Source organism: Vombatus ursinus, unplaced genomic scaffold (assembly GCF_900497805.2).
Source record: "Vombatus ursinus unplaced genomic scaffold, bare-nosed wombat genome assembly UNPS02014799.1, whole genome shotgun sequence".
Taxonomy (NCBI): Eukaryota; Metazoa; Chordata; class Mammalia; order Diprotodontia; family Vombatidae; genus Vombatus; species Vombatus ursinus.
This window is the reverse complement of record NW_020954577.1, coordinates 21891931-21917571: the sequence shown is the minus strand read 5'-3', so window position 1 is coordinate 21917571 and position 25641 is coordinate 21891931. Positions and strand designations below refer to the sequence as shown.

Sequence of the window (25641 nt, the reverse complement as noted above, 5' to 3'; positions counted from 1 at the left end):
AAGCTCCTCATTCCACCAAGATTGCTCTGGATCCTGGGGCACTGAGATCTAATTCCATCTAAGGCACCAAGAACTACCCCTTCACAGGTGCGCTGGGAAATAAACACCCACGCCAAAGCTGCATCCAGGATAGGCCCAGGGCGAGAAGTCACTCCTCAGGGTGTGATCACACAAATGCGGAGCCAGTTCTTTCTGGAGGAAGGCACCAGCGCCCTGGGTGGACCCCGTGCAGCATGGGATCCTAGCCCAGATCCAAGTCCTCCCCACCGCCCCGCAGCCCCTCAGTCGGGGGACCTTGGACTCAGCTCAGCTCCTGGAGAGCTAAGAAAACAACCTAGAAGCCCTGGCCATGGAGGCAGGGGCACGCAGGACGGTCAGGCTCAGGGGGGCTGGGAGCTCCAGGCTCAGAAGGAGCCCCCGCGTCAGAAGGGTAACCGGCCAACCCAAACACCCACTCTCCAAACTCCGGTGACTTTCCCTGCCCACACATTCCTCCGGAGCCCCCTCGGATGGAAGAATCACGTTCATCAGGGAAGCTGGTCCGTTCTAAGGAACATCCGTGTTTGGTTTCTCAGGCAACCAGATCATTTGGGGCCAAATAAGAAACATTCCACATGTGGAAAATATCTCTGCTAGAAAAGACCCAGAAACATGGGCCAGGATCACATTTTCCCAGACTTGACTCATATTCCTTTTTGGCCCCCTTTCATGCAAACACTGGATGGAGAAAACCCGCAGCCCAGAGCAGGCAGGAGAAGAGCAGCTGTGCCTCCTGAAAGGGGCCATTCATGACTCCAAAGAAAGAACTCGGGGTGTCTCTCGCTCCCCTGGCTCCGAGGCTGACTCAGGCTTTGCACAGGCCAGCTTTGGGCCTCGGGGTCCCAGGGTCAGGAAGGCCCAGAGCCCTGGGGAGCCCTCGTTGCTTGGCCATGTTCTCCTCACGCAAAGCAAGGAAGGACCTTATTTTTTTAGGTGTTCAGGCGAATGCTGGACCCACAGCGGAATGCACCTTCCCAGAAAAGGCCCCAAGCCAGAGGCCAGAGGCCAGCTCTGTTAGTGCAAGCCAGGAGGGGAGGCCGAATCCGGAGGACACTGCGTCTTTCCTAAGAACGCTGTGAATTCTCTGTGAACAAGGGATACTGGGATGGAGGGCAGAACGCCGCAGGCCTCCAAGGAAATCACAGACCTGTCCAGGTTTCTCTTTTGCAAATAATCCCCTTGCCCAGTCTAGGTAGCGCCATGACTGCAGAGGTCCAAAGGTGGATACCTTCACTTCATCCCGAGAGCCACCCCTCCCCCACACTCCCCGACCTCCGTCCTTCTGGGTCTGCAGCCTCTGTGACATCTTGCATCTCTGCCCCCACCCCACCCCCAATGGGCAAGCGGGCCTTGTCAGTTCCATCCCCCACCTTTTACCTTGGTCCCTCTCCCTCACCTCACTGGGCCTTGTCCCCCTTCCGGCCCTCCTCGCACCCGCAACCTCACTCATCTCTCTGCCTCGTCTCTCCCCTCCCCTCTCCATCCTGCACACAGTTGTCATAGACATTTCCAAAAGCTCAACTTTGACCGGTCACTGGCTCCCCATTTCTCCCCGGGGCCGATGGGTCTCAGCCAAGCGGGTCAGATGTTTTCCAGATCTTCCCTTTGCCACTCTTTGCCACTGTCCTGCCCGCAAGCCCAGGAGTACATCTTCACCGGCACCTTTCCCCCCGTCCCCATCCATCTGCCTCTTAAAACCCTTCTCAGCAGTCAGGCCACATCCGATGGTAAACCTTACTGGTCCTCTCTCCTTCCACGCCTTGTCTTGGTGTGTGGGGTGTAACCCCTTCTCCCCTTCTCGCCTTCTCCCCTTCTCCAAGGAGATAGAAGCTTCTTAGGGGCTCTTGATCCCCTCTATTCAGATGAGTCTCGGCTCTATTTGCCTGGCCCTAATCTCTCTCCTTTCCCCTTCACCATCTGCCCACTGGCCACCTCAGAGGGGATTCCCAAGCAGGTCCTTTCCCCTCCCCCTCCCGTTAAATCCCTGTTATTACCAAGGGCACCATCAGCCTCTGAGGCACACCCAAACAGTTCAGAGGGAGTAGACATTCCCTCTGGTCACAAAGCAAGGGGTCCCATGACAGCTGTGTTACCAGGGGCAGAAGGAGGTGGAAGGCACAGGAAATGAAGCCATAGATGAACAAGCATGTGCATCACAGCCCTGAAGACTGATGCCTAGGGTGCATGGGACCATTCCCACCCCATGCGCAGGGCGCTGGGCACTCACACATTTCTAGAGTTCTTTTTTCAGTATTTCAAGGTCCCCAACTCACAGTCCATGCATCTTGAAGGGTTAACGTTACCTTGTTGCCTTGAAAGCCTTTGGGTCCTGGTTCACCTGGTGGTCCTCTCACACCCTGCCCAACAGGACAACCAAGAATGAGTTAGGTCCTACAGGACAGACCATAACTCAGAGGCAAACTCTAGCTGTGTGAGGCTGGGGACCCTCTCTCAGGGGCCCAGAGAAGGCCCCTGGGCTGGCAGACAGGGGAGCTGCTGCTGAGGCCTTTCTGGATCTTCACTAGGCTCTCTCCTGGGGGCTTGGGGCTCCTGGGATGCTAGCCTGAGAGCTGGAAGCACCGTCCCCCCCATGGGGATGCTGAGCCCAGACACAGCCACGAGAAGGAAACGCCACATGGGATACACCTTCTACAGGGAAAGGCTGTACAAAGGAGAGGCTGCACTGGACAGCTTCCATCCTCCACTTGGATGATTTGACCAAAGGCAGGTTGCCGCCATCTTCCTCCCTGGGAATAACCACCCAACTGTTTCTCCCAGGGCAGAACTGGAGGGAGGGCCCAGGGCTCAGCTTTGCCCCAACCTGGATCTTATTTCAGTCTTTCTTACCTGAGGTCCCCGGGGGCCCTTGGGTCCATAGAGGCCTGGGGGTCCCTAGAGAATAAGAAGAGACCACAAGTTCAGAGGACAGCGGCGCATAAGACCCCGACGTTGGGGCACTTACTGAGCGAGCGCTCTGAGCTTCTCCCAATGAGAAGAAGAGGGCACGCTGTCCCATGACCAAGGAGCCACCCTCTCCTCCTGCCATGGCCTCTCTGGGGAGGGCAGCGGATGCTCCCGCGGGGTAGACTGCTTGTTGCTGGTGTTTGTAGGCGGCTTGTTTTTTTAATTGAATTGAGTTCATTGGCCATGGTGGTAACAGCTACCTAGGCAGTTTTTTCTTCCTTTCCACCTGGATTGGACATTTAGCTCCCACTGTGTGCAGAGCAGCTTGAGGAAAGGAGGGGAGAGAATAGGCATTTATTAAGCACCCACTATGTGCCAGGCATTGTGCTGAGCCCTTCATAAATACTATCTCATTCGTCCTCACCACAATCCTGTGAGGTAGGTGCTATTGGTATCCCCATTTTACAGATGAGGAGACTGAGGCAGTCAGAGGTTAAATGACTTGCCCAGAATCACGCAGCTAGGAAGTGTCTGAGGCTGGATTTGAACTCAGGTCTTTCTGACTCCAGGCTCAGTGATCTATCCACTGTACCACCTAGCTGTCACCTAGCTTGCACACTCTTCTGTCATGGTACCGAGCTGGATGTGCTGTGGTGTGGCACTTTGGTCCTCCATTCCCCTGAGCCAAGAGGACTTGGACTATTTCCTCTGCAGGGCTATAACCTGAGGAGCCTGGTCATGCCCTGTACCAAGGCCTGCCTCCCCTCCAGCAGCTCCATCCCTGCCTGCATCTCTCAGAGCCACACCCTATGTGCTACTTGCTCAGATTTCCTAGGTGATGGGTGTGAGTTCTCCTTGGCCACAATCACCCCCTGCCCTGCATTTCCAGAGTTCTCTATCTGTACCAGCCCCTCCCACCTTACTCTTCATGGAATGTGAGCATCTGGAGGACAGTAGCTGCATCTCGTCCATCGCTGGCTCCCCCAGGGTCCAGCCCATGCATGCAAAGCACACTCGATGCTCAAGCTCTGCTGACTGATGTGAACTGGAAACAGAATTTTCTCTCCAAGAAGGTCAAACTGCCCTGAAGTAGCTTCTATTTGGCTCTGCCAGCCTCTGTAGCCCCCAACTGCCCACTTCATGGCACCTTGCTCCCAGAGGGGTCCTGGAGGCTCACATCAAGAGGCTGGGCTTCTTCCTCTATCCCCAGTCTCCCATCAGAGAGCTCGGTGTGGAAGTCACAGTCCAGAAGTCAAGCTCAAGTCTGCTATTAAGAGTTCTTCACCATCAAGTGATCCACCGAGAAGCACTTATTAAGCACCCACTGTATGCTGGGTACTAGTTCAGAACTGTCCTTTTTGTCCCACACTGGGGGTTTTGTTCCTCCTCGGCAGATGTTACAAAACATTCCTTCTGGAGAGGTCTCTGGCTGACTCTCTGGTCCAGTAAACATCTTCACTAATGGTGCTTCCCCGACTCTTTGTCTTCACCCCAAGGTCAGGGAAGGCCAGGCTCTCCCTGCCGCATCACTGCTTTTACGTAGTCCCCAACCAAGCCTTGGTGCCCATTGGTGACAGTTTTGTAGCTCCAGCCTCCTGCCAACGCCTCCATCACCTAAGCCTCAGCTCCAGTGTGACTCAGCTGAAACTAGAACTCAGCTCAGTCATGATGGTGATGACAGTCTTCATGTAGGGATTCAAGGTTTGCCAATGTGACCACACGCAATGGAGTGAGGCAACTGGCTGCTTGACCACCCCCAGGCCCAGCTCACCCCCCTCTCCCCCGGAGAGCCAGCAGCCCGGGCCCACTAGATCAGCATCACTCTGTCTCCTCAGTTGTGCTGGCCTTGGAGCAGGATTTTCTGCCCTGTGGCCCCGCTCCCGCTCCCGAGGGGTGCAGCCGAGCTCAGCAAAATGGACCCCCTCACAGATTGCTTCCCGTATGGGAATGTCATGCCCAAGTGTCCCCAGTAGTGTCAAACCATTACTTACTTTGTCACCTTTCATGCCGGGGGTGCCACATTCTCCTCGTTCACCCTGGAGAAATAGGAGTGTAACACTGGTCATCACTCAGTAGTGGCACTGTTATTCTTAAGCTGTACCGCACCATACGGGGAGGGCTGTGGAGAGCTCTTCCTTCCTCCCCAGCACTGGGATCCCCAAATTTCCTTACCTGTTCCCCAGGGACAGAAAAGATCATGCTATTAGGTGCAGGTCATCCACAACTTGGGAAGAGGAGACCGGCCAATCCAAGAGGACGGGTGAGTGAATTCAAAGCTGATTTAATAAGCATCCCCAAAGGCCCAAAGGCATTGGAGAAGGCTCTGTCCAAGCCTCTGCATTCTCATTAATGGCCTTGGGAAAGCCGAGATAACCTGGCTTTGAATTTGTGAGTGGAATATTAGCCTGAAGTCACTCATTTTACATTTTACTAACAAGAACACTGATGCCCAGAGAGGTCCGTGACTGACTCAAAGACAAACAGAGAATAAAAGTGGAAGCCCGAGGTGGGAACCGGAGGTCTTTCCATGCATGCCAGTCAGGATACAAAGGATCTCTACAGCCTCTAGTACAGCCGCATCTAATGAAATGACAGTGAACAGGGGACACAGATTTCAAGCTGAAAAGGACGTTCGAGGCGCGTCATCCAGCATGTCACCATTTCAGAGACAGCTCAGAGACACTTTGAAGATGACCTGGCCAGCCAGCATTGGTCAGAGGCTCCGCTGGGGCCCAGCTCTTCCTGTCTCCAAGCTCCACGCCCCAACCTCCTCACCACACTGCCTCCCAAAAGCATTACACGTAGGTTCCAAAAAATCAACTTTACAAGTACGAGATGGGGAACGGCAAAGTCATAATAAACCTGGGGATGCTAGGGGACTGAAAATTCAGTGATGAATCAACAGGCCAACACGGAAGCTGCCCCCCTCCCCCCCAAGGCTGCTGTGATTTGAAGTTGAATAAAAAGTCAGAGCATCTAGAACGAGAGATGTGATCAGCCCCTTCCCTCTGCCCTGGTGGGGCCACAGCTGGTATCCTTTTTTCGTCCTAGGCATCACAGAAGGAGGACCCTGAGAAGATGGTGCTGGTCCAGGCAAGAACCCCGGGATGGGGAGATGAAGGGAGACCCTGCCTCGTGAGGAGCAGCGAAAGGAAGCAGAGACATTTGCCTGGAGAACAGAAAACTGGGAGGGAGGCGGGAGAGGGGTCTTCTTCTGTCTGTCCTCACATATTTCCTCCTGCCAGCGGGTGGAGGGATCAGCTTCATTCTGCTGGGCTGGGAGCCTTGGGAGGAGGAGTAGAGGGAGACCTTGAGCTTGACGTAAGATGGGATGTCTTCCCAGTGGGAGCTGTCCCCAGATGGAAAGCGCTACCCAGGGAAGTAATGGTCTCCCAGCCCAGGGGGTCTTCCAGCCAGGCTGGACAGCCACTTTTCAGAGGGGTAGGAAGTGGCCACTGTGCTGGACACCCTTCAAGTTCCCCCGGGCAGCTCTGAAATTATTCAGGGATGATCGTGGGGAAAGCATTAGCCCCTTAGGGGATTGACCCCAAAACAACCACAGCAGGGGGCAGGGGCTGTTTAGGCAGTAGGACAGCCTTCCTCTGTAGGGCACATTCCTCTTCCAAAGTCCTCTCACAACAGCCTCAGAACAGCTCTAGGACACAGGCAGGACTGCATCCTGATCCCCATGCCCACTATGAGAGGCAATACTGGACTTGGAGTCTGGAAGGCGTGGGTTCAAATCCTGCCTGGACATTTCCTGGGATGTGGCCCTGTCCCCTCCTTGAGTCTTTCCTTCTTTGTCTATTAGAAGGCAATAATAAGGTGGAGTAGATGGAGCATGGGAAGACCTGGAGTAAGGAAGTCATAGGTTCAGAGCCTGTGTGACCCTGGACAAGTCACTTGACCTCTCTAAGACTCAGTTTTCTTCTTCCTAGGGTTATAGTAGGCTCAAATGAGATATTAGTCAGTCAGTAACCGTTCATTAAGTGCCCGCTGTGTGCTGAGCACCATGCCAATGCTGTAAAATGCTGTCTTGTTGCTGTTCCTATTTTGTGGACAAGGAATCAGAGGCCCAGAGCAGGTAAGGGAGTTGCCCCCAGCGTCTCTCTTCTGTTGATGGTGGGGAAGGAGGCCACTTGTGGACCCTAGACAGGAGGGGAAGAGGGGCAGGCTGACCGTCCAGAGACACCATAGGAAAGAAGAAAGGACCTACTTCTACACAAATGCTTGCAGGGGCTCTCTCTGTGGTGGCAAAGCGAGGGGATGCCCAGCAACTTGGGAATGGCTGAACAAGGTGGGGTATGTGACTATAATGGAATATTATCGTGCTTTAAGAAATGACTAGGGGGATGCTCTCAGAAAAACCTGGGAAGATGTATATGAACCGATACAGAGTGAAGAGAGCAGAACCAGGAGAACATTGTATACAGCAACAGCCATATTGTAACAATGACCAGTTATGAAAGACTCGGCCACTCTGATCAAGACAGCGACCCAAGACAATCCCAAAGGACCCACGATGGAAAAGTCTCCCATCTCCCGAGAGTAAACTGATGAACTGAGTCAAGAGTGAACCAGATTTGTTTTTCATTTTTTTTCACTTTCTTTAGTTTTCTTGCCTTTTTGTTTGTTTTTGCAACATGGCAAATACTTCACAGTGTAATTGATATCATGTTGCTTGCCTTCTCAATGAGTGAGTGGGGAAGGAGCTGGAGGAAGAGAAAGAATTTGGAGCTCAAAATTTTAAAAATAAATGTTAAAAATAAATGCTACTTTAAAAAGAAAAAGAAGGGAGTTGTCCCAGGCATTAGAATGTGCCAGCTCTGCCCAGGCCAGACGGGGCCATCTGCACCGTGTTCCTCCCACATCCTACGGGAAGTAGAGTTGAGAGACACTGAATGCACGATTCAGATGGAAAATGTCCCTCAGAACCCAGCGCCCCAAAGCAAGCCATCGGATCATGGGGGAGGGGAACAAGATGAGTCAGTCTCCAAAAAGGGAAGCGCAAGAAGAGCCTGCCCCAGAGGGGCCATAAATGGTTGGCCCAAAACTCACATTCCGCTTGGCCCAGCAGATCTGGAAGTGCCGGGTCCCTGAAGAACAGCTTTTGTGTTACAGGCTAATTTTGTGAAGGAAAGAATTGTCCTCACTTCTTTTTTTGTCAGAAAAGGGCTCCTCTTCTTTGAGGGTGCCATCCATCTTGGTGGAATGACCATGGCTATGGAGGGTCGGTGCAAAGGCAGCGGGCTTGGATGCAGAGGACCCCGTTCAAATCCTAGATCTGCCATTTGCTGTCTGTGTGACCTTGGACAAGTCACTTGCCTGCTGTGTGCCTCAGTGTCCTCCTCTGTAAAATGAAGGCCTCTAGGGTTCCTTCTAACTCTCTTCCTAGGATCTCATAGCATTCCCTAGGAGGCTTATAGTCACTTTTCTTCCTGCATCCCAAGTTTATTGATCACATTAACATCTTACCTTGTCCCCTTTGTACCCAGGATCTCCCTGAGGAAGAAAGGGAAAAGGGAGATTGTAAGTGAGAGCCAACACCAATGTCCTTCCAAGCCTGTGGCTGTTAAAATGGACCAACGAGCTGCCGAGGGGGTCAGGGACCGGGTGTCTGGTGAGAGTGCCTGAGGAGAAAAAGGGACTTTCCGTCTCCCCTTCTCCCCGCCTCATTCCGAGGCCCCACGACTCCAGACCTTGAACCCCTAGGTCACTGGACAGAGTGGCCCTTTGGCCCCTCCCCCCAGGACAGCACGTGGCCCTGTGCATGCTGGGACTTACCCCGGGGCCTTTCTCTCCAGGCTCTCCTTTCTGGGCATCACCCTGTCAAACAAAAAGCAACCTGGTCAGAGGTGCCCATGCTTCAGAATGCCTGCCTCCTTCTCAGCCCTCCAAGCAAGACAATCTTCAGACCCCACAGGGGCCCCCACAGCCCCCATCAGTCACTCTGCTGCCTGCAAAGGGCAGGAGCCATGTGCTAAGCGCAGCCTTGACCTGGCGAGAAGAGCCATCCATGTAACGCTGGACAGCCATAGCCCAGGCAGAGCCATCGGGCCTGGATGATCTCGAGCCCCCTGTCATTCCTGTGTGGTGTCAGGGGCTTCCTGGCCTGAGGACCCGTGCAGATGGTTACACCTGGGCATGGTTTCCATGAGGTCCTCCAAGGACCCAGGGATAGAAGGAATCAAGCAGCATCTCCTCTTTGGTACTGAGTTAGTATCAGCATTCGTGACCTGGGCCCATGCACACCCACGTGCACGCATACACAAGTGTGCATGCGCACATGCATGTGCATGAATGAATGAATGCATATCCCATTTATGTGCCCAGCCTCCCAAAAGGACAAAGAGAAACCCTAAGCATTTCAAATATGTGCATAAGGCAGGAACCCACACCAAAACTCTTGGAAAAACTAGGCTCTCTCAGTAGAAACAAGGAGAAATTGGAGCATCCAGCCTTAGTTGGCAGGGGATGGGCGAGCTACATGCCACCTTGCTGGCTTCCATGAAAGGTCTGCTAAGGATGGGCAGGAGACAGTTGTGAAGACTGTCTCTCCCAGTCTGCTGCTTTCCCATAGCTCTGGGGGGCTATCTGTGGAACCCCACCCTTCCTCATCAAGCAACTTTGTTTCCAGTTACCGACCTCAGCAGCCCCAGGGGCACTCAGGAGAGACCAAGCTGGGCTCATGTGTGGGCAGCAAGGGCCAAGGCTCTCCCAAAAGTCAGCCAAGTTTTGGCAGCTCCAAGAGAATGTGGGCTTTTTGCCTTTTTTTTTTTGTCCTGGGCTTTTGTGTTTTAAATACAACTGGAAGGCAGGACGGTGGAGGAAGGGAGGATGGAATTTGAAGGAAAGACTCACCTGCTGTCCTTTTGGTCCTTGCTCACCTTTGCTCCCTGGATAGCCGTGGCTGCCCTGTGTGGGGAAGAAATGTCGTTAGGAACAGCAGTGCTCTCTTTGCCTGGCTGGGTGAAAGACTGGTTCTCACCCGGAGCCAGAAGGGGTTTGGGGCCTGTTTATCCAATTTCCTGCCTGGAGAGATGGGGCCCCCCAGAGGCCAGGGGCCCCCAAGCGAGCAGCAGGATGCTCTCCAGGGGTTAGGAAGGAATGCCTCTTCCTTCTAGACCTGCAGCCAAAAGCACACCTATGAGACCCCCTGGAAAAGGAGGTAGACGGGCATGGTGAGGGGGGAGGGGACCAGAGCACAGGGTTCTCCCAGTCTCGACTTCCTCCCCTCAGCCACACCTAATGGGGTAGGCAACCTCACCAGGGTCTGCCCTCCCTCCCCAGCTCCCCAGTGCTCCTGTTGCACCCCCCCCCCCCAAATCCTGGGTCATCTGTTCACAGGGCCAGGAGGGACCCTTAGGAGTGATCTTGTTCAGCCCTGTCTTTCACAGAGGTGAGAACTCGGGCTCACACGAAGAACCTGCCAAAGGTCACCCATGACTGTGGTCAGCGGCACCGACAGAATTCAAACCCAGGTCCTCTGACTTCAAATCTGGTGTTCTTTCCCGTCCCTCTCCACCCCGTCCCCCCACCAGCCTCTCTGGTCAGAAAGGCCAGGATATTCCTCCTTTTCGACTTAAGGCTAACTAAAGAGGAAAGAAGTTTACTTGGTTTTAAAATTCCAGGTAAGACGGGTAAGGGGAGGACGGGACGGAGTGTGAGGAGATGGGGTGGTGTTTGTCTAAGCGTCATGGCCAGCCGATTTAGCTTGGTTTATTATTCCCTTCCGCCACAGTGAAGCCGGTGTAGAAATGTGGCACCTTGAGAAACGTGGCACCCCATTTCCCCACGTCTGCCCTGAGTTTAGTTCGGTAAAAATGCTCCAAGCTCTTCGGGCAGGCTTGGGACCTTTTCCAAGAGAAGCCTCACAGCTTCCTCTGCCACTGAAAACCCCGAGCTGGGCGACAACCCTTGGGTTCCATCATTCCTGAGCAGCCTCCCCCAGCCCGCCCCGGGGTCCAAGGGAGACAGATACTCACAGGAGGTCCTGGCTCCCCGGGATCCCCCTTCTCACATTCACAAGCCTTCTGGACGCACTGAAACATGGAAGGGCCACATTGAAATGCCAGGAGTGGCCAGCATTTGTATAGAACCTTGAAGTTTGCAAAGCACTTTCTAAATGTGGTATTTATATGTGTCACAAGGTCATTGGACCTGGAGTCAGGAAACCTGAGCTCAAATCCAGCTTCAGATCCTTATTAGCTGTGTGACCTGGCCAAGTCATTTCATTTCTGTCTGTCTGAGTTTCCTCAACTATAAAATGCAGAAAATAGCATCAGGGTTGTTATAGGATCAAACAATATCAGTATTTGTAAAGCGCTTTGTAAACTTTAAAGTTCTATATAAATGCTAGCCATAGTTATTATTATTATTATTATATCTCGTTTGAGCCTCACAACAAGCTTGAGAGATAGATGTGATTATTATTCTCATTTTACTGTTGAGGAAACTGAGGCAGCTGATGATTAAGTGACTTGCCCAGCATCACCCAGCCAGTAAGTATCTGAGGCAGGATTTGAACCCAGGCCTTCTTGAGTCCAGGGCCAGGACTCCATCCATTGCACCACCACTAATAGTATTTCACACTCTAAGTGATGTGCGACAAAGGACACATTTTCTGTCTGGTGCATCATCACTGGAGGTCAACCTGCAAATTCCTCCCCATCCCATCCCCATCTTGTGTTAGCACAGAAGGATGGATAATGGGCAGGGCACAGAGGCTGGAGGAGTCAGGTGACCCCTGGGGCCAGGAATGTCCCAGGTGCTCTCCTCCATCCTGGGCTGCTTTGGCTAGGCAGCGCTGAGGTGCTCCCACAGCCTGTCAGAGACCTTGATGAGGAGAGAAGCATGTAGGACTCATGGGTGGGGGTCTGCAGAGCAGCTGAGGTGGCCTGAGACTCTCACATATGTATATGTGTGTGCATGTGTGCATGTATGCACATGTGCGCATGTGTATATGCACTAACATGGGTGGGCACATATGTGTATATATGCATGTGCGCACACGTGTGTGTGTGGTTCCACTATTCACCAACACTCTGGCAGAGGTGGCCAAGAGAGTAAATGGGGTCTGGGTCTGCCTTCCTTGGTTGGTTCTGTGAGTGAAAACATGGCGCACTCTCTCTGTGCTCTTTGGGGCTTAGGAGAAGCTTGGCCTAGGTTCAGTCCAGACAGTGTCTGAGAGCACAGGGCCTTCCTTGGATGCCAGGGGATTCCGGCCCCTCTCTCTGCACTCTCCCTTTGCCCACTTTCCTTCTCTACCCCATCGGGGAGGCCAAGATCTGTCTGTGAAAATGGTGAGCAGAAGAAAACTCTTCCGAGTCAGAGAAAGCTTCCCCCCTTGGAGGAAGCACTTTCTGGGGGCTGTCTGATAGGGAGTGTTAGGGGCAGTGCCAGCGTGCTAAGGGAAGGCACAGGAAGGCAGGTAGATCATGCTCACCTTCTTATCAAAAAGGGTTTCCTGAAAAGAAAAAGAAAAGGAAACATGTTAACCTGGCAAGTGGCGCTGCCCCTGCCCAGGCAGATGGAGGATGAGTGTTACAGACCCTCAGCCATACGCTGAATAGAAGAGGATCCCCACTTTCCAGTTCTTGCTCTGGGCTTGGCAGCCAAATCAATAGCACCCCTACCAGTCTAGTTCTATGTATCAGCTCACCATCTCTGTGACTCCCCCAAAATCAACTCCCTCCCTGGTCACCTTTTCCCCATGTGGGCTGTCTTCTCCTGTTAAATTGTAAGCTCCATGAGGGTAGGCACTGTCTTTTTCCTTCTATTTGTGTTGCTGGTGCACAGTGCCTAGCACACAGTAAGTGCCTAATCATTTTTCATTCATTCATTCATGTCCTGTGACTCCAAGAGCAGTCTTTTCACTGTCTCACACTGCCCCCATCTCCCCCATCCCAATCCCTACCAGAGGCTGCTCAAAAGGAAGAGGGGAGAGGGCAATGGCCATGGGGGCACCAGGGGCTTGGAGAGCTCCCCAAGAAAAAGCTTCAAGGCTCCAGTCACTTGCTCCATGGTCATCATCCCAGCCTGCTCTGTCCTGACTGCTCAGGGACCAGGGGACATCAAGGGATTCACTGCTTATTCTCCAGACACAAGCAATGGAAATTCTAGGTGAAATCCATGTTCAGGGCCAGTCAGCCACATGCAGACCACTTTGGTTCACAGAGGCAGGCAGAGATCTGCCCCCTCAGACCTGAAGAGACTATGCTCCTTGTCTCCCTTTGTCAGACAGAGACCCCACAAGGCCCTGAGCAATCTGAGGCTTCTCTGTGTCTCTGTCTGCTACAGGCAAGCCCTGTGCTGAGAAATGAGCCTTGGCTGGCAGGTGGAGGCCTTCTTCCCCAGGGGGCACTCCTTCTGAGCAAACTTTGTCTACCTATTGACTACCTAGAGAGGTCAGGTGGCAAAGTAACACCTGTATCCATCCATCCAGAGATCTAAGTTGTATACCGCCCCTATAAGAAGGCTTGGAAAGCTTTCCACTTGGGTACGCAGGGGCAACACGGGACAGGGAAGGTTTGCCATGGCTCAGCTAAAATCCCTGCTTGAAGGGCAGAGAGTCTCAGCCTGTGGCAGAGAAGGCCCCTGGGGGAAGAGATGGGGGTGAGAGACCAGAGAATCTAAGCCTTTGAAAACCGGTCCTGTAGAAAGGCCATCTGGTCCGGAGGACAGAACCAGGAGTGGTTCAAGGGAACAGCCCAAGACATTAGAAGAAACACCCTGTGATGGAAAGGAAAGGGTCCAGAAGCCACACGGCTACCTGGAGAGGGCGGGGGCCCCTGGGCTCTTGTCCAAGGCATTCTGGAGACAATTCTAGTTTGGGGCTGGGTGGCCTCTGGTCCCTTCTAGGTCTCGGGGTCTGACTACTTGGTCGGCAAAGTTTGGGATTTTGCAGTTGAAATAATAAAATGGTGGCCAAATAAATATGAAAATCCTGGGGTCTCCTGTAAAATCCTGTAGGTTTGAATTCACCATCTCCATGACAACAGCATGGGCAGCGAGGTACACAATGCACCAGGGAATTTCCAACAAAGCACAAAGTCTGCCCAGCTCCAGGGTCCATGGGGCTGTGTGTGTGTATGGGGATGGCTACAGGGCTCGGCTGTCCTGTGTAGATGACTCAGAACCAGCAGTGTGGGCAGGAACCCAACCCTGGCTGAGAGGCGCTTCCTGGAATGGGTGGGTTTGCAAAGAGTCAGCGTCTAAGAAAGGAGACTGAGGCTAATGTGGGCCAGCAGACAAAGGGAGCAGTGAGGAGGAAGGTGGGGGGGAGTCATCCCACAGTGACGACGTTATGGAGGGGCTCTAGGTCAGGTGGAAGCGGGAGGGAGAGCTCGGGAGGGAGACAGGCAACACAGTCTGAAAGGGAGAGGACGAGCCCCAGCTCATGGTTCATTGATTCGGGGCTAGAAGGCATCTCTGAAGATGGTTAGTCCAAACCCTTCATTTTTACTGAAGGGGAAACTGAGACCCAGAGAGGTAGAATGCCTTGGCCAAAGACGTGCAAGTGTAAGAGGCAAAGCCAAGATTTGAACCCAGGTCTTCTGACTCTCGATTCCGTGCCCTTTCCACTTGAATTAGGATTAGAGGTGTGCAATAGTGAATTAAATTAAATTATATTATCAATTAAATGTCTGCTCTAGGCAAAGCTCTGTGTTTTCAAGAAGGGAGTCGATAATTCAACAGAGGTTTACAAGCCTTATACTCAAAGAAGACCATGGACGATGTGGAAGCCAAGAGCCAGGGGCCAGCTGGGGTCCGGGGTGGCTGTGCACAGGGACTCCTGGCTCCCAGAGTCTTTAACAGGTGGTCAAGGGCAGTGGGGTGGGATGGAAGGGAACAGAAACTCATCTACTTCTCCTGTCCAACCCTTACCAGAAACCATGGAACCAGGCAAAGTGTATAGAGTGAGCAGAACTCAGCCTAGAGTCCCGTGGGGTGAGATGTACCACAAAGGTGGCTTCTTCCCGGAGGCCTTCCTACCTCTGACCCAGGAGAGGGTAAGATGGGGGCAGAGGGAGGGAGCCTGAGGCCCCAGAGGGCAGCCTGACCTCCCTGGGGTGGAGGCGGGGCTGGAGGCAGCTCCCCAAGCTCAGGAGAGTGGGTTGTTAACATGTCAGTGAGAACGTTCACACCTCAGAAATCAGCAATGCTGCACATCTGGGCTTGGCGTTTTGTTCGTTGCCTAGACTTAAGGAAGTGATGGAGAAAATGCAAATGATGGATTTTTCTAATGTGTCACGCGTACATTTTTTTGGAGTTGTTCAGCATTTACCAGCACACCCTGCATAAGGGCGAAGCAAAAGGATCATGACAGCACCCCTCTTCTGCTGAGGAAATGGGAGTCCAGAGGCGAGCGGGTCATGGTTAGCAGGATTCATCTCTACAGGTTTCCAGCTTAAGCGACACTTTGGAATGAAGGGTCCATTGCTGTCTAGCACAGCAGAGGCAGCGAGGCTACTCTGACTGAGGCCAGACAAGCCTTTAGTGGCTACAGTTTGCCGGGGACACTAAATTAGTGAGGTCCCTAGCACCAAAGCAAAGGAATGGACCGTGGCAGAGTGGGGGTTTAAAAACTCCTGGAATGTAATAAGGGCAGGCTATAGAGGAATGCTTTGGGGTGAAACCCCAAAGTGCCAAAAGATGTGGTCAAGGCAAAGACATCCAGGTAGAGCCGAGAAAGACCTGAAAGCCACAGCGGAACACAAGTTGACTCAGTGTTATTCCTGCTTGAACAAAGGCCAACGGGATGGTAGCATGTACTGTAGAGAATGACGATCTTTACAAGCACTGAGGAGGAGGTGGGGGCTGTGACAGGTTCTCAGGATTAACAGTCCCCACCCTCGTCCCCGGAGGGCATGAAGGGAGCTTTGGTCTGGGATGTCCCAGAGAACACAGAATGGAAGGAAGTGACCCTTCCACCATCTGACAGCACTGGTGATGCTCAGCCAGGAAAGCAACCTGGTAACACGGATGGCGGAGACCCTGGATCACCGTCTCATGTGCTGTCACCCCTCTGAAAGAAGCAGAGACCCTCTTCCTCCTTCTGCTGCCAGAGAGACCAGGCTCCCCGCTGAGCTTGGGCAGGAGGGGCCCGTCCACCTCTGACTCACAGGGCTCCATCCCGTGCACACAGAAGACGCCCCGGGTGCACGAATGGATCACGGACTCACCAGTTGGTGCTGTACGTTCTCAATAACGTTAGGGTCACTCAGCAGCGGGATGTGTTTGCCAGAAGAATCGCCCGAGATCAGCCGAAGTTTGGCTTTGTTGGCCACCCGGGAAAGGCCAACGGGGACAAATGAGATGCCCAGATTCCGGGCTGCCTCCGAAACGCCGTGGACATCGGGATTCTTCGGGTGGTCGATGCCGTCGGTCATGAGCACAGCCACCTTCACGTCACCATCGCGGCCCTCTTTCTGAAACAGGCGCGTGGCATTGGAGATGGCGTAGTAGGAGAAGGTGCCTTGCCCAATGAAGTTCATTGACCCGACCTTCTGCTGGAAGCTCTGCAGGCCTCTCCAGGATGCAAAGGGCTGGTCCACTTGGACAGAGCTGCTGAACTGCAGAGCCGCCAGCCTGACGTCGTATGCCCGCGACGAGCCCAGAGGCGAACGGGAAATCTTGTCACTGAGACTAGTGACAAACTCTTTCTGTTGGTCAAAGAGGATGATCTTGGAGCTCTCTGAGCTGTCCACAATGAAGAGCACATCAATGAGGCAGGTGGAGCCTGAAACAGAAGGAGGGGAGCGGGTGAGGCCAGAGAGCTGCCTCTGGGAGTGAGGCGGCTGGGCTGTCTGAGATGGGGATGCCGTGTGGAGAGGCCTAGACAGCTCTGTTAAACCCCGTCCAGGCATGGAGGCTCATCCCCTCCCTGCCTTGCCCATGCCCAAAGAAGGCGGGACACACCGAACTGCGGTCTGCCGAGCCTCAGCCCACGAAAAGGTGGCCCTCTCCCAGGACGCCCAGCAGGCAAACCCCAGTCTGCCCACTTCTCAGACCACACGCTTTTCTTTTGGAAGTCAGTGAGACAGGGTGAGCACGAGGAGGCCTGCGGGGCAGCGGGGACTGGCAGCTCAAGGAGAGGATGAGAGCCAAGGCAAGTCACTGCTTACCTCGAGGCTTCTGCGGACTTCATGGCGTCCTTCTAGCTAGCTAGAGAAAGTCAAAAGAAAATCCCCTCTCTCACCCTGCAGGTCTCCTCTCCTGGATGATGGTGACGGGTTTCCCTTGGGCCCCCTCTTCCGCTGACTGTGCACTTGGAGAGTCACCACAGCCACCCAAAGGAGCAGGCGCAGAGTAGGGCAGCTGGTCCACATCGTGGCGCCTGACGCAAAAGCATCTGCTCCGCGGCACGGGGGATGGGGTCAGGGGCGATCCTCCTGGGAATGAGGGAGCAACGTTGGTCCAGAGCTGGAGGCCGACCAGAGGGAAGGGGCTGCCCCTGGCATTGCTCGGCTGCCGCAGGAGGCACAGGCGGCCCTGGGCAGCTCAGGCCAGCAGGGGCCGTGGAGGAGGCTTTCTTGTCTTGTACCATAACCAGCAGCCAGGCCAGGGCTGAACCTGTGAGCCCGAAAATGAGACTCCAACCCCCCCGGGCACTGCTCCCCCCACATACACACATACCCCCACACCAACACACACACACACACTCACACACATATGCACAAGTACACATAGTGCATGTGTACATGATGCACAGTATACACACACAAACATGCATGTACATGCATATGCACCACATGCCCACACAACACACATGTACACACAGATGCGCACTGCCCACACAATAAGGCACACACGCAACACAAGTGTATACACACATGTGCACATAGATCTACACCGTGTGTGTACATATACAAACACGTGCGCGTGCACACACATACACACAGAGGACTGCTCCTGACTGTCATTTGGCCTCCTCTTTAAGCTCCACTACAACCAGGCTCATGCAATCGAGTGCAATGGTAAAGATTTAGTCATAAGTGCATACTTTGTGCCAGGCACTGCCCAAGGTGCTGGGGACACAAGAGACAGAGGCACAGCTGCCCCTGCCCTCCAAGAGCTTCCATTCTACATGGAAGGTGGTTGGAGGAGGGAGCGGGATCAGGGCAAGCTCGGTGGAAGGAGATGAGCCGTGAGGGAAGCCAACTTTCTGAGGGGCAGTGGGGCAAAGGGGCAGAGGGATGGCTGTCCAGGCACAGAGGCAGCTGGGGCAGGCTGTGAAGCACCAGGTTTTCAGCCAGTTTGGTTAGAATGCCAAGCAGACAGCCTAGAAGGGTGGGTCAAATCACCCTGTGTGGGAGGAGCTTGTATTTTATCCTGGGGTGATAGGCAGCCACTGAAGGGTTAGGATCAGGGAAACAACTTTATCATCACAACTGGTATGTGCATAATGCCTCCAACTTTGCAGAGCACTTACCCACACAATCTGTTTGAGTTTCACATTAACCCTACAAGATGGAGGGCTATGATTAACCACATTTTACAGATGAACAAACAAAAAAAGGAGACCATATGGATATACAAATTCTATCAAACGTTTAAAGAATGATTAATTCCAGCACTATCCAAACCACTTGCAAAGATAGGAAAAGAAAGGATTGTACTCAATTCTTCATGATACAAATATGGTTTACATGTCTAACGCAGAAAAAATCAAAACAGAGAATGAAAACTATAGACTAATATCCCTAATGAGCATTGATGCAAAATTTGTAAATAAAGCATTAGCAAAGCATCGAAAGAATCATCAAAAAGATGATAAACTCTGATCAGGTTGGATTTATATAGAATTGCAGGGCTGTTAAATATTTGGAAAACTATAAATATCATAGGCTACATTAATAACAAAAACAACAAAAATCATATGTTTACATCAATGGTTGCAGAAACAAACTTTTGACAAAATACAACACCCATTTCTGTTTTATATGAAAAAAACCACACTAGAAAACACATGAATAGATAGACCTTTATTCAGTATGGTCAGTGATATTTATCTAAATCCATGAGCAAGTATTATATGAAATGGGGATAAACTGGAGGCCTTTCCAGTAAGATCAGGGGTAAAGCAAGGATGTTAGCACCACCTCTATTTGACAGTGTTAGAAATGCTAGATATGATAAGAGAAAAGAAATTAAGGAAATGAGTACAGGCAAAGAGGAAATGTTTTTTTCATATTGTATGAAGTTTACTGATAGAACTATAGAGAGCCAACTAAAAAATAAATAAAAATAAGGTTAATAGTAGCACCTGAAGGGGACAGGGAGGAACCAAGATGGGAGACAGAAGCCAGAAACTCACCTGAGCTCTCTGAAATTCCTTTCCAAGTAACTTTAAAAATAATGTCTCAAAACAAATTCTGGAGTGGCAGAACGCACAAAAGAATGGGATGAAACAATTTTCCAGCCCAAGATAACTTAGAAGGTTGGTGGGAAAGGTCTGTCACATTGGAATGAGAGTAGATTGCTGTCCATGCAGGCAATGCCCAGGCAAGACAGCAGCAGGTCTTGGGGGCCGCTGAATCAGCAGCAACCCAAAAATGGTAAGAGGGTCAGACAACATATAAGAAGGAAATTATAGGGGTCCCTTTTCTGCCGCTGCGTGCAAGACTGTGTTGCATGGCTCATATATGGATCTGGGTCACAGTCCCAGGGTGAGAAAGAGTACAAGCACACCAGAGCTTGTGACCACAGGAGAGCAGGGATCATTGTCGCAGTTCCAAGGTGGAAAAGACTGCCTGTGGTCACTCATAGAGGACAGGAGAGTAATGAACACGTCTCTCCTTAGATCATACCACTTTAAAAGAACTAAAAGTTACAGACCCCCAGAAATAGCTCTGAAAATAGCTGCACAAAAAATTTGAAGCTTATGAGAGTGCCCCCTCCAGCCCAGGAGCAGAGCCCAACTTTAACATCAAGTTAAAAGTCAAGAAATAAGCTGGCTATATCAGATTGTGCGCCGTCTTGGGGAGGGTGATGGGAAGGAAGGGGGAGAAAAATTTTAAACTCAAAAGCATATGGAAGTGATTATTGATAAATCAAAATAAATTAATAAAAAAAGAAATAGGCTGGGAAAATGAGTAAACAACAATAACAAAAATCATCTGACAATGGAAAATTACTATGGAGACAGGGAAGATCAAAACACAAACTCAGAAGAAGTCAACTAAGTCAAAACTGCTACATTCAAAGCCTCAAAGAAAAAAAATGTTAATTGGTCTCAGGCCCTAAAATAGTTCCTAGAAGCACTCAAAAAGGGTTTTTAAAATTAGATAAAAGAGGTAGAGGAAAAACTGGTAAAGCAATGAGAGCAATTCAAGAAAATAATGAAAAAAGAATCAACAGCTTGGTAAAAGAAGCACACAAAATACTGAAGAAAACACCTTAAAAAACAGGCTAGGCCAAATGGTAAAAGAGAAACAAAAATCCACTGAGGAGAAGCACTCCTTAAAAAAGTAGAATTGGCCAAATGGAAAAGGTGGTACAAAAGCTCATGAAGAAAATAATTCCTGGGGCAGCTAGGTGGCGCAGTGGATAAAGCACTGGCCCTGAAGTCAGGAGGACCTGAGTTCAAATCCGGTCTCAGACCAGATATTTGACACTTACTAGCTGTGTGACCCTGGGCAAGTCACTTAAGCCCAAATGCCTTGCAAAAAAAAAAAAAGAAAAAAGAAAAAGAAAAGAAAAGAATTCCTTAAAAATTAAAATTGGGCAAGTAGAAGCTAATGACTCCACAAGGCATCAAGAAACAAAAAAAAACAAAATCAAAAGAAGGAAAAAGAGAAGAAAATGTGAAATATCTCATTAGCAAAACTACTGACTTGGAAAATAGATCCAGGAAAGATAATTTAAGAATTACTGAACTACCTAAAAGCCATGGTCAAAAAAAAAAGCCTAGACATTATCTTTCTTTTTTTTTCAATAATAATCAGCAAACATTTATTGATGCTTATTACATGCAAGGCAATATACTATTATCTGTGTTTCTATGAATTACCTCACATCCCCTCAGCCTCCTTACTGAGCTCATGAAGGTTCCTTTGCTCATTGGTAAGATGTTCTTTGAATCTCTATTTTAGGGACGGCCCCAGAACAGCCATTCTTCACTGTCCAGACTTAGCCATCATGGGCCCATGCAGTGACTTGGCATCATAGAAACATATGAAATTGACCAGGCAATAGTAGTCTGATTCTTTAAAACAAGTCCAACAAATATTTGTTTTTGTTTTTATATGTCCTTTGACAATTCTTGAAAATAAATTTTACTATAGAGTTTTTACCATTAGAATGAAACATCAGACACCATCTTTCAAGAAATTATCAAGAAAAACTGCCTTGATATTTTAGAAACAGAAAGTCACATAGAAATTGAAAGAATACACTAATCACCTCCTGAAAGAAATCCCGAAATGCAAACTCCCAGGAATATTATAGCTAAATTCTAGAGCTCCCAGGTCAAGGAGAAAATATTGCAAACAGCCAGAAAGAAACAACTCAAATATCATGAAGCCACAGTCAGGATCACACAAGATTTAGCAGCTTCTATCTAAAAGGATTGGAGGACTTGGAATATGATATACCAGAGGGCAAGGGAGAGAGCATTACAACCAAAAATCACCTACCCAGCAAAACTGAGTATAATTCTCTGAGGAGTGGGAGGAGGAATGGATATTTAATGAAACTGAGGACTTTCAAGAATTCCTGATGAAAAGACCAGAGCTGAACAGAAAATTTGACATTGAAACACAAGACTCAAGAGAAACATAAAAAGGTAAACAGGAAAGAGAACTCATAAAGGATTCAATAAGATTAAACTGTTTAGATTTCTACACGGGAAGATGATATTTATAACTCCTAAGAACTTTATTATTATTAGGGCAGTTAGAAGGAATATACATAGACAGAGGGTATGGGTGTGATTTGAATGCAATAGGATGATATCTAAAAAAAAATAAAATGAAAGGATGAGAAAGAGGAATGCATGGGGAGAAGGGGAAAGGGAGAGATAGAATGGGGTAAATTATCTCACATAAAAGAGATATAAAAGAGCTTTTATAGTGAAGGGGAAGATGTGGGGATGGGGTGCAGTGCTTGAACCTTATTCTTATTGGAATTGATCCCAAGAGGGAATAACATACCCTTAGTTGGGTATAGAAAGCTATCTTACCCTACAAGGAAGTAGGAGGGGAAAGGGATAAGAGAAAGGGGCAAGGTTGATAGGAGAGAGGGAGGATTGAGGGAGTCGGTAGGCAGAGGCAAAATACTTTTGAGGATGGACAGGGTGAAAGGAGAGAGAATAAGGTAAAAGGAGGAAATAGGATGGAGGGAAATACACAGTAATGATAACTGTGAAAAAAAATTACAGCAAGTTTCTCTGATAAATGCCTCTTTTCTCAAATATATATAAAAAAATGAGTCAAATTTATAAGAATGCAAGTCATTCCCCAATTGATAAATTGTCAAAGGATATGAACAGGGAGTTTTCAGATGAAGTAATCAAAGCTATATGAAAAATGCTTGAAATCACTATTGATTAGAGAAATGCAAATTAAAACAACTCAGAGGTACTACCCCATACCTATCAGATTGGCTAATATGACAGAAAAGAACAATGACAAATGTTGGAGGGAATGTGGGAAAATTGGGATCCTAATGCAGTACATTGCTGGTGGAGTTGTGAACTGATTCAACCATTCTGGAGAGCAATTTGGAACTATGCCCAAAGGGCAATCAAACTGTGCATATCATTTGACCTCAGAATGCCAATGCTAGGTCTGTATCTCAAAGAGCGGACAAAAAAAGGAAAAGGACTTAGATATACAAAAATATTTATAGCAGCTCTTTGTGTGGTAGCAAAGAATTGGAAATCGAAGGGGTGCCCATCAATTGGGGAATGGCTAAACATGATTGTGATGGAACACTATTGTGCTATAAGAAAAGACAAGCAGGATGTTTTCAGAAAAAAACCAGGACGACTTATATAAACTGATGCAAAGTGAAATGAGCAGAACCAGGAGAACATTTTACACAGTAACAGCAATATTGTATCACGATCAACTGTGAATGACATATTCTCAGCAATACAATGATCCAAGACAATTTTCCAAAGGACTTATGATGAAAAGCTCTATGCCCCAGGGAAAGAATTTATGGAGTCTGTATGTAGATTGAAGCATACTTTTTAAAACTTTCTTTATTTTTCTTGTTTGGTGTTTTTTTGGTCCGTGTTTTCTTTCACAATATGACTAATTTGGAAATATGTTTTGCATGACTACACATATATAACCTATATCAAATTGTTTGCCTTACCAATAATGGGGCAGGGGGAGAAGGGAGAGTGAGGATGTGGAACTCAAATTATCTTTTAAAAATGTTAAAATTTGTCTCTATATGTAATTGGGGAAAAATTAAATATTAAGTAAATAAACAAATGGGAAGAAAAAAAAGAAAAAACAAACAAACAGTAGTACCTGCCTCTCAGGGTTACTGTGCAGCTCAAATCAGATAGTGTCTAAGTGCTTTGCGAAATATTCTTCATAGTAATCAAGACAGAACTAAATAATTGGAGAAATATTCATTACTTACAGGTAGGTCAAGCCTACCCATAAATTACAATATTACTTACGTTAATTTACTTATTCAGTGTCATGCCAAACTACCAAAGGATGGCCTTGTAAAACTAGAAAAAATAACGATCATATTCATCTAGAGGAACAAATCGTTAAAAATTTCAAGGGAAATAATAAAAGAAAGTGGGAAGGAAGGAGTCTAGCAGGATCACATCTCCAACTATGCTACAAAACAATAACAATCTAAATGATTGGGCACTAATTAAGACATAAGGAGATAATCATTGGAATAGATTAGGTCTACATCATATAGAAGCCAACAAACCCAGTAACCTAGGGCTTGATAAATCCAAAGACCCTAGCAACTGAGGTAAGGACTCACTACTCAACAAAAAACTTCAGGAAAAATGGAAAGCAATTTGGCAGAAATAGGTTTAGCAACACTTCATATCATGTACCAACATTAGCTCTGAATGGACACATGACTTAGATATAAAAGGTCACACCATTAAAAAAATTAAAGGAAAAAGGAAGAAAATACTTTTTACATGTATGAACAGAGGAAGAGTTCATGACCAAAGAACAGAGAAAATAAAAGGGACAGTTTTGATTATATAAAACATAAAGAATTTTACACAAATAAAAACAATGCAGCTAAGATTAGAAAGGAAACAACTTACTGGGAGAAAAAAATTTTTGCAGCAAGTTTCTTTGATATATATCTAAAATATATAAGGAACCAATTAAAGTTTATAACAGCCATTCCCCAAATGAAAAATTGCCAAAGGACATGAATAGGCATTTTCCAAGGAGAGAAATCCAAGCTATCAATAGCCATGGGAAAAATATTTCAAATGAATATCCCCACACCTATCAGATTAGTAAATGTGACAAAAGTGAAGAATGATAAATAATAGACGGGCTCCTGGCAAACAGGTATATTAATGCGCTGTTAGCGGAACTGTGATTTGGCCTAACAATTCTGGAAAGCAATTCTGGACGACACCCCTAAAGTTATTAAACTAACCCAGCAACACCATTACTAGTTCTATACTCCTAAGAGATCAAAGAAAGAGAAAAAGGCCCATTATACACAAACATATTTATGGCAGCCCTTTTTGTAGTAGCAAAACCTGGAAACAAAGTGGGTGCCCAACGATGGAGGAATAACTAAACAAATTATGATATAAAAGTGTAATGGATAGTATTGTGCCATAAGAAATGATGAAAGGGATGGTTTCAAAGAAACCTGGGAAGACTTGTGTGAAATGATGCAGAATGAGGTGAGAACCAGGAGAACAATTTATACAATAGCAACATTATAAAGATCAACAATTTTGAAGGACTTAAGAATTCTGTCAATGCAATGACCAACAATTATTCCAGAAGACCCATGGTGAAAAAATCCCTTACCCCCTGAAGGAAAGGAGATGAACTCAAGGTGCAGAATGAGACCTATGTTTGTGGATATGACCAATGTGGTCACTTTTCTTGATCATGCATGTTTGTTATAAGAGTTTTGTTTTTCTTTTTTCAATGTTGGCAGGGGTGGTGGTGATGATGGATAGAATTGGGAAAGAAAAAATAAATGCTTGTTAATTTAAAAAAAATTTTTAAAGAGAAGAAGATGGATGAATGAGGTGTTCATGTGGAGGTAGAATCAACAGGACATTGTGAGTGATGTGGACATGGTGGGGGGACCGTGGGAGCATCAAGAGTGACTGTCAGACTACAAATGTAGGTGACTAGAGCCAGGGTGAACCCCTTCATCGGAACAGGAAGGTTTGGGGAAAGACAACGGGCTCCGGGTCAGACGTGTGGAATTTGAGTCTAGACATCCAGCTGTCCAGAGGTGGCCAGACACTCACGGAGAGACCAGGCATGGAGAGGTCAGCGTGCAGATGACAAACCCTTGGGAGCTGGTGAGATCACCAGGAGAGAGTGTGTACAGGGAGAAGGGAAGGGAAGAGGAGAGAACACAAGACAAGACAAAAGAAAGGAAGGGAAGGGAGAAGAGAGGAGAGAGAGGAGAGAGAAGAGGAGAGGAGAGAAGGGAAGGGAGGGGAGGGGGGAGGGAGGGGAGGGGAGAGAACACAAGACAAGACAAAAGAAA

The 25641-nt window shown here is 48.9% G+C and overlaps 1 protein-coding gene across 3 annotated transcripts in view; it reads right to left on the bottom strand.

The window, feature by feature from the left end:
• Nucleotides 1-25641, bottom strand: part of COL28A1 (collagen type XXVIII alpha 1 chain) — an 86899-nt gene that overhangs the window by 54068 nt on the left and 7190 nt on the right. For all 3 annotated transcript variants that reach the window (XM_027871979.1, XM_027871981.1, XM_027871982.1), the window contains exons 2-11: nt 17144-17336; nt 16128-16684; nt 12389-12409; nt 10929-10985; nt 9805-9858; nt 8728-8769; nt 8419-8445; nt 4935-4979; nt 2887-2931; nt 2343-2396 (exon numbers count right to left, since the gene is read on the bottom strand). In XM_027871979.1, the coding sequence (XP_027727780.1) occupies nt 2343-2396; nt 2887-2931; nt 4935-4979; nt 8419-8445; nt 8728-8769; nt 9805-9858; nt 10929-10985; nt 12389-12409; nt 16128-16684; nt 17144-17273 (1032 nt within the window). In that variant the 5' untranslated portion in view covers nt 17274-17336. The remainder of the gene's footprint in view (nt 1-2342; nt 2397-2886; nt 2932-4934; nt 4980-8418; nt 8446-8727; nt 8770-9804; nt 9859-10928; nt 10986-12388; nt 12410-16127; nt 16685-17143; nt 17337-25641) is intronic.